General features: G+C 34.5%; 1 protein-coding gene across 1 annotated transcript; it reads right to left on the bottom strand.

Moving 5' to 3' along the window:
• Nucleotides 1–373: 373 nt before the first annotated feature.
• Nucleotides 374–7719, bottom strand: LOC129274581 (inositol polyphosphate 1-phosphatase-like). The gene is made up of 4 exons (XM_064108309.1): nucleotides 7510–7719; nucleotides 5857–6121; nucleotides 5174–5348; nucleotides 374–4719 (listed from the first exon to the last, which is right to left on the bottom strand). The coding sequence occupies exons 1-4, from the start codon at nucleotides 7711–7713 to the stop codon at nucleotides 4209–4211; spliced, it is 1155 nt and encodes a 384-aa protein (XP_063964379.1). The 5' UTR covers nucleotides 7714–7719; the 3' UTR covers nucleotides 374–4208.
• Nucleotides 7720–8444: the final 725 nt, after the last annotated feature.

Here is an 8444-nt window from a genome sequence, read left to right as displayed (position 1 = left end):
CTGTTATTACCCCGGCTTTAGCTCGAGCTACCATCACCGGCGCTCAGTGCATTCAAGGAATTACTCCTACCGGGTACCCATTCACCTCACCTGGGTGGAGTGCAGCAGTGTGGATAAATTTCTTGCTGAAGGAAAACACGCCATGGCTAGGATTCGAACCCACGACCCTCTGTTTGAAAGGCAAGAGTCAAAACCATTAGACCACGACGCGCCCACGTAATATCAACCTGGAATCCCCATATATCACATTTTTTTTGGTTGAATTCATAGTGAGTGTTGAACTGGTATAAATATAAAAAATACCACAAAAATAAATCTGTTTCTCTTGTTAGTTGAATAATATAAGGCGTGGAATCTGCAGCAAACACCCACCTTACTTAAAGTGCACACTTCCAGCAATGACAATAATAACTGTGACGATGATAATATTCAAATTTCATATTTAAAACATTCCAAAGCACTTTACAGCTATGTATTCCCCACTCATCATAGATGCTATCTGTACCGTGCAATATAGATAGACACTGTGTGATGTGTTATCTAAGTTCTACTTTTCTACTCTGAAAGACAGATTGTCTTGATCAAGAAAAAGGTAAGTGTCTCCTGACATCTCCCAACTGAAATTATGGGCTACTTTAATGTGTTAATTTATAATAAATAAATATTTGTGATAACTCAAATTATTCATACACATACCTCATTTCTTATACAAAATAATATACTTACCGGCATTGGCGGAAATCCCAGGGGGACGCGTCCCCCCCCTACCCAAAATAGTAGGGGGGGGGGACACAATATCAAATGTCCCCCCTACTATTTTTGGTCTCTTATGATGGAAAGAAATACATCATTCAAAATCGAATTAAAACATGTATTTTGGACGAGATGACCTTACTTTTGGAGTGATAAGCTTTTTTTTTTTTGCTTGTAAAATTGTCCAGCCCCTGGTCCCCCTACCTTTGGGGAGAGATTTCTGCCCTTGCTTACCGGTGCTATTATGATTAAAACCAAGTTGCTTGACAAGTACTACTCCTTATAAAGTTATCTGCAATCTGATCTAGGCTACAAAGAGGGAAAATATTTTGCACACAATTTACTTACTTCTGACTGAAATATGCAGATACATAATGTAATTCAAAAAATATTCCACTAAAAATAAATAAATTTTGGATAAAAATACACATTTCACAGCTGTACAATGTAATGTATATTTTGAGAACAACTCTATGCATGTCCTGCATGCATTCATAACACACATTTTAAATATTCATGTACACTGTAGTATTCTACATGCAAACGGTGCATTTCAAAGCTGGGAATTAAAATGAACCATGATTAGCATATTAAAAGTTAACTCAGCTAGGTAGCTCCTGAGATTCAATACACTATTTTGGTGTATTTTACTTCTTAAATAACAATAAAAACACAATTATTAAAAACATGACTATATTTGCAAACTGAAAAGGTACAGTACTTCATCACACACAGCTATAATGATAAGAAAATCAATGCATTTTTGTATTCTCTTCTCCTGCACTCTCAGAGATGAAATCACTTTAAGGATTCTACTGATTATTTTCCTTAAGGCATTTTTTCTATCATGAGGAGATAAATAATTATGCCATGAAAATGGACACAGAATGTTTGATTGTTTCCAACATCCCTCACATATTTCAAAGGCATCACTAGTTATTACAAATGTCAATACTGGATCAACATCTTTGTGTTTTGTTATAATAAACCATGACTCATTTCTTTCTATTACAAACACATTTCTAACAATTCTTAATTTAACCATGATTTTTAAATTTGAATACTATTAAAATTGATTTCAGCAGGATAAGAACAAAAAGGTGATGGTATATAGCAATAGCCATTGTTCTATATGATGATGACATACAATCTTTAAGGTAATATACCCAAGGAATACAATTCCTATTTGATTTCTCTCCCCAAAAATAATAAAACTGAGAAATATTAAATAGAATAAAATTTATTATTACCAACTTTTTAGTGTTGAAGAATACTAAAAATAGAGTCTCAGTCAATAAATTAGTTTCCGAAGATGGCCTGAAATAAAAATTGAAAAATCGAAACTCTTCATCACTTTGTATTTTAAATATTCTAGTTGCTAGGAATCAACTCCTTGGTTTCCAAGCAGCATTTGAGGTATAAATGTCAAAGCAAGGTGTGTTGAAGTGTGAGTGAATAAGCATTTTTAAAGATAAATATTATTGCATGCTCAAAAAAATATAGTAAACTCTGCTAAAGTCGACCCTCCATAATAGACAGAGTAACCTGCATTGCAATATCAATAAGCCACTTAAAGGTTAGCTCATGATCAACTTTTCTCAAATGACCATTGCAAGTTTTCATTCGGATGAGCACTAACATTTTCAAATGAAGTTGTTGCGCAAGCTTTCCCGGCAAAGCATTCAAACTCTAAGAACGAAAGGAATTGTATAGACCAGGTGACTAGAATAGTACATCAGGGGGAAAGTTTGGAAATCTGTTTGTTTAATTGTCTGCTTTTGGCACATTTTACTATTGTTTGGTCTACTGACAAATACATGTACCAGTGATTACGAAGACATTGTTACTCTTCAGCTTGGACGTAATGAAAAGAATATTTAAAAAGGAATACATGAATGATCATGAAATCACAAATGCCTATGTCAGTGAATTTGAAAACCACCTTCATGGTTTATCTCAAATGACCTTTTACTGCTCGTGCGCAGTTTACAACCGTGAACAGACTTATTATTCTCATTGATATTAGTTTACCTCCTTATCAATGTCCTTTATTTTTTCCCCCATAGGAGTAACCCCAACCCTCAAGACTTGACAGGTACATCACATTAAAAATGATATTTAATGTCAATTTCAAAGGTATAAAAATGGTATCATAACTTTCTTCATTATGTATAATAAATATATTAAAAATATCTTAACAATGCAATGACAGTTACATGTATTTATTTTTCAATTTTAAATTTTACAATTTATTGCCTTACCTTGAATCCAATATATTGTTTTCTTTTATTGGACTGCATGAATGGATGAATTCCGTTTTTTACAAGTTTTCTGATCATTCATTACAAGGATATTGATTAATAAATTAAATCATAACATTTCATAATGGGTACAACAGCCAAATCACGCTATACATCTACTGTACAAAATAAAAAATAAAATGAGTTGACTGAAAATTCTACATACACATACATATACTAGCACTTTGGAATGCATCTAGAGTTAAAATGGAATATAAAAATCAAAATGTTATTTGGAAAATTCTATTGAGCACACTGAAATACTACAGATGTATGAAATTTCAAAGATTATAATCTCTTTGGAATCAATTTGAAAGCAATTAAGGGATCAGATATTTAAAAAGCCATCAAGGGCATGTATTCGATTAATTTTGCTAATATGTATCTATTTTTTCTAAGAATAAATATAATTTTATAATAGGAAGATTTTTATTTCCTATTCAAATTAGAGACAGATTTTCATGAGAATATCAAAACAGGATTTTCAAAGTTAAAATCAAATTTCTTTTCCATAAAGAGGCAAGTTTCAATGGAAAAATGAAGGCATTTGGCAAGCCTGCTTTATTGAAATCTATGGTCAGTAACACAAATATCAGCCTTTGATTATAAGGACATAATTTTATGATTGATTGCATTCACTAAAGTGTACAATCAATTGTAAAAATCAGTCGTAGGATCAGCTTTGTCTTACATGACCCTATTGTGCTTTGTAAATAGTCTATGAGTGCAATGCTCTTTTGCAAAATTTCAAGTGAGGCACAAAATGCAGTATGTCATGAATTAATGACACATCTAATCACTGTCAACTATGGAAAGCCATGTGTTAGTCACATTCAGAGAGGGCAGAATCACAGGCTCCTCTTCAGATTAATGAGATTTTTTGTTTTTAATGATAACCAAAGGATCAAGTGTTTGTTATATGAAATCTCTTTCAATTGGCATACATTCTAGATTAGGACATCCCTGGCTTTCCATAATTGCAATCAACTGGATCTGTCTTAAATAGTAAAAGCAGTGATAAGAGCAAAAATGTTTGTCCTAATTACACAATTTGAAGAAACATATTTTATGACAGTGTCACTGGCTTTCCATAGTTGCATGAAAAAATGAATCACAATCATTTGTGGAATGAAGCCCTAATCTCTTCTGAGGGCTTCATATCTGCAAGGCACCATGGATCTTCTCCAGCACATCTGGATTCCTGTAGGCTATTATACCTCCGGAGTTGCTCCACTTCTCACCCAACGAGTCCCTTACCTCTGGATCCGGTTTGTGATACTCCAAACTGGCACTAGCTAGAAAATTCCTGTTCTCTGCGTCATTACTCAACGACTTCCACCTTCGGATGTTGACAATGCCTCCCCCGAAGGACTTCAAAATGGCTTGAGGTCCGCACGTGTCCCATTTGAAAGTACTTCCTTTGGTGAGAATATAGGCATCAACGTGTCCCTCGATCACACACAGGATTTTGTACCCTGCCCCACTGGCAAAGTGGACTCTTCCGAGGGAAGATAGAGCGTCCTTTGTTTGGGCATCTTCGCTTGAACTCATTACGAAGGTAAGTCCATTGCGAGTTGTAGGGGTGTTTAAGCTGACCTGAGATGAGGTGATTGAGTTGCAGTGGATGTCCCCGTGGCTTACACCCCAGAAAGTTTGGCCTGTCCAACTGAAAGGAGGTTACAGGGGAAATCAAATTATAATGCTTCTTATCTCTAAATGCTACGTTATATAACTCTGTTTAGTTACAGTAGATGAAAGACACTTCATAGCTTTAAACCAAAGAATCCATCTGTTATAAACATAACATAAGGAACCAACATCTAGATAGAACATTGTATGGAAATTTTTGTAAATCTTTTTTTTTAAGGTAATAAAGTAGTTTTTTTTAATACAATGTTTCAGTTGCAACACACACATACTTTCATCAGTGTAGATGACTAATAGCTATCTTCTGGGGGCTTTTTGGTGTCCTATTGTAATGCTAAAAGCAAACTTTTAATGAACAGATTAATCATCAATAAGAAGTATTCAGTTAGCCTGAATATTCAGTTACCAACATTGAACACATCCCCAGTGAATATAAGCCCAAACATCTTACCCCCGAAAGAAATCCAATTTACCTCTTTGTTTCTGGGTCCTGTCTAGCAAAAGGTTGATTGACAACCCCTAAGACTGGTGATCCTGTCTCACGGTGAAAGGCACCTATCAAGATTACAGCACATTGAAGGCCACAGTGATACACACCATTCTCTGGCTCTGCATCCTCAATACCCTTGATATACTCTGATGTGCTATCTGTATGAAATATACAAAAATGATTTAATAATCAAATTGGAATTTCTTAATTTGGATGCATGTCCACCAAAAAGAAGGTTGCAATTACAAAACTTTAGTAAGTGACAAGAAACTTATTAACAATTCATTGCAATTTCAATGGAAATATTATTTACATTTGAAAGAATGATTTCAACAACAGCATGTCAATTTATACATTTTGTTGCAAAACCAGATCAGCAATCAATAGCAACTTTTGAATTTAATTCCAAAATAGTTTGCGATTGATAACAAATTCAATGGGAAAAACTTGTATTTGGTAGATCTATTTCAACTACAACATATTTATTAATTTTTAGTTGCCAAAAAATAACAGACCAGCGAAGACAATAGCAACTTTGCAACTAATTCCGAAATTGATTTCAGGATTTATATTTAGAACAATCGAGACTCATTTTAGGGCCTTGAATTGATTTGCAATCGCTTGACTTCCGAAACCCCCTTCATATGTCGAGAACTAGAACTTTACCTATGGGATCAATCCAAATTCCCATCTTCTCAACATCAAGGTCAAAGGTCAAATCTAGTAACGCAGAATCCAGCTTGGTGTCAAGGGTCGCGTGCAAGGCCTCGGCGAGCAGAGCCGCAGCTTTTTGGTTCTCATCAAGGACTCTGGTAAGCAGAAATTTGGTCTCCTCGGGAGTTGGTTGGATGGAGACCTCAACGCTCTCGCCGGCAGTGTTGGTAAACATGTTGCTCTCTTCCCCAAAGATGTGGTCTCTCATACCGGGGAACTGAAAGAAGAATATGTTAATAAAATTTATATTTTTCATACTTTCAAGCACCGGATATGTGCACAAAGTTCTGAACTATTGATATTTCAAAGGTTTTAGCTAACAAATAATTGATTCACAAACCTGGTTCAATATATATCATACTTTCAAGTGCTGGATTCGTGTACAATTCTCAACTATTGAGATCTCTTGTTAGACTGCATCCAACCAAACTGATTCACACATTCGACTCCAATTTCTTGCATCATTCAAGTATTGTTTCATTTGAAATTTTGTAATGTTCTTAAGTTGATATCTCATTAAAAATCTGTATAAAAATCTATAGATTTTTATACAATTTACACCAATGGAGGAATATTGTGTTTTTCCATTGTACTTTTCAAAATGAAAGAATGTATTTCAGAGCATATCATCCCCCCCAAAAAAAAATACAAAAAGATTGAACATAATAGGGAAATCTCTGAATAACTTTACTCCCTTATTTCAATTCAAATTATCAGGGGCCTGTTTCATAAAACATGTAATGCATTGTATTGAGGGAGAGTAATAATACTCTCATTTATTTCTTTCAATAATATATACATATAAAAACATACAAAAACATGTATACAAATAAATCATAAAACATTAAGATGAGATTTAAAAAAAATAATGAAAGAAAAAGGTATTCCAAAAGGCCTCAAAGGCTTGAAAAAAGGGTCACAATAACAAGTATGCAATAATCTTCAGTTTGATTGGATGATAGTATAAAACATGTTATAGAAATTGTGCATTTGTTAAACAAGTCTTTATGAAACCAGACCTTAGACTTCATATCTGAATTAACTGGACAGGTGGGATACTGTATTATCTTTAACACCATGGACCCCAAATGGCACAGAATGACCTAGGTGATTGATGCAGATTTCATACATAAATTATGCTATACATGTATAATAGTGAATAGAATCAAAACGAGTCCAAACATAATTTTAGAAGAGAACACTTAATCCATGATTGTTAATAAAGGTTACATCTCCACTGTTTACATTTTATGTAAATAAATTCACATAAACAGCTGGCTATTATAATAAATGCTGCTTCCTTTTATACTTAAGAAGCATTAATTCAGCTCCCATTTTAATAGGAAAGTGTGCATTAATGATTGACTCCTTCTACCTATTTATGCACTGACTTTAGCATCAATGCTCAAAATTTGCATAAATCATGGTTTTAGACCACAGATTCAAATCACGTTGGTGAATTTGGGCCAATAATAATATGTTTCCTTCAAATTGATGTTGTTCCCCTTTTCTGAATGGATTCTTCTTCATTCATTCCTTACATGTATATGTGATCATGTACTAGTTCATTATATTTATAGGGAGGCTGTTCAGATACAAACCAACCTTTTCTCCTACGTCATGTCTGATCATCTCTTGAATGAGGACATCACCGAGCGTCTTGAAATCCTGGATGAATCGCTTGTTCTTGGCTTCTCCAGTTTTCTCCTCAACCAGCAACTCAAAGAGAGCCTTCTCTGCTCTGATGATGCGGGCCAGGTTCCCTGCTTTTTCTCCTAGTAGGACAAGCATCCGCAGTAATTCTGCCATGGTATACTGCTGTGTAAGGAAAGTGAAAGTTGTTCCTTGAGGTTCGTTTATCAGTGACATATAATGTACAGAAAGTATACTTGTGAAAAAAACAAATCACAAATAACTGTATTGTTGAATTGGACAATGTGGATGTACTTCATTCACCACTACCTATCATGCCTATATCTAAATCTGTTGCTGTTGTTTTTGTTTTATACGGCGCATATCATTCAGCAGTGAATATTTGCGCCTATCAAACGGTCACCTGGCCTTGGTTTCAGCCACATGATTGTTAATTCAATTGTCAGTTTATAAATTGATAACAATACAATAGCATTAATTTTTATTCCCTTGAAATTATATTACGTTATGTGGGCAACTGGGCTAAACAACTCTTGCCTATGAATTTAGAGTAAATTCTAGTAATTTCAAGTAAGCTCAAAAGTCTGGCGACAGAAGTTTTGCCACCATTTGCATTGCCATTAGCGCGATGCAACACGAGCGATCCACTCCTAGTACCAATGAGGTCCAAACATTAACATGTATGGACCTCATAGGCGACATTACCCAAATTATGGGTTGGACAACATGGACAATGCTGTTCTGATTTCCAACCCAAGACTTTGGTAAATGTACACCTTAATACAAGTTAGAGTTATCCGATATACCTTTCATTCGGACGGCAAACCTTTATTTAGTTGTAAAAATAGTTGAAATTAAAATCGATTATTGTTAAACTTACATTTCAG

This window comes from Lytechinus pictus, chromosome 13 (assembly GCF_037042905.1).
Source record: "Lytechinus pictus isolate F3 Inbred chromosome 13, Lp3.0, whole genome shotgun sequence".
Taxonomy (NCBI): domain Eukaryota; kingdom Metazoa; phylum Echinodermata; class Echinoidea; order Temnopleuroida; family Toxopneustidae; genus Lytechinus; species Lytechinus pictus.
This window is presented reverse-complemented; position numbering and strand designations above follow the sequence as displayed.

Excerpts from the sequence above, each read along its gene's own strand:
- LOC129274581 (XM_064108309.1), bottom strand. The coding sequence starts at position 7,713 with ATGGCAGAATTACTGCGGATGCTTGTCCTACTAGGAGAAAAAGCAGGG. Across the intron at positions 6,122-7,509 it reads GACATGACGTAGGAGAAAAG|TTCCCCGGTATGAGAGACCA; the intron begins GTTGGTTTGTAT and ends TTCTTCTTTCAG. Across the intron at positions 4,720-5,173 it reads CAGGACCCAGAAACAAAGAG|TTGGACAGGCCAAACTTTCT; the intron begins GTAAATTGGATT and ends ACCTCCTTTCAG.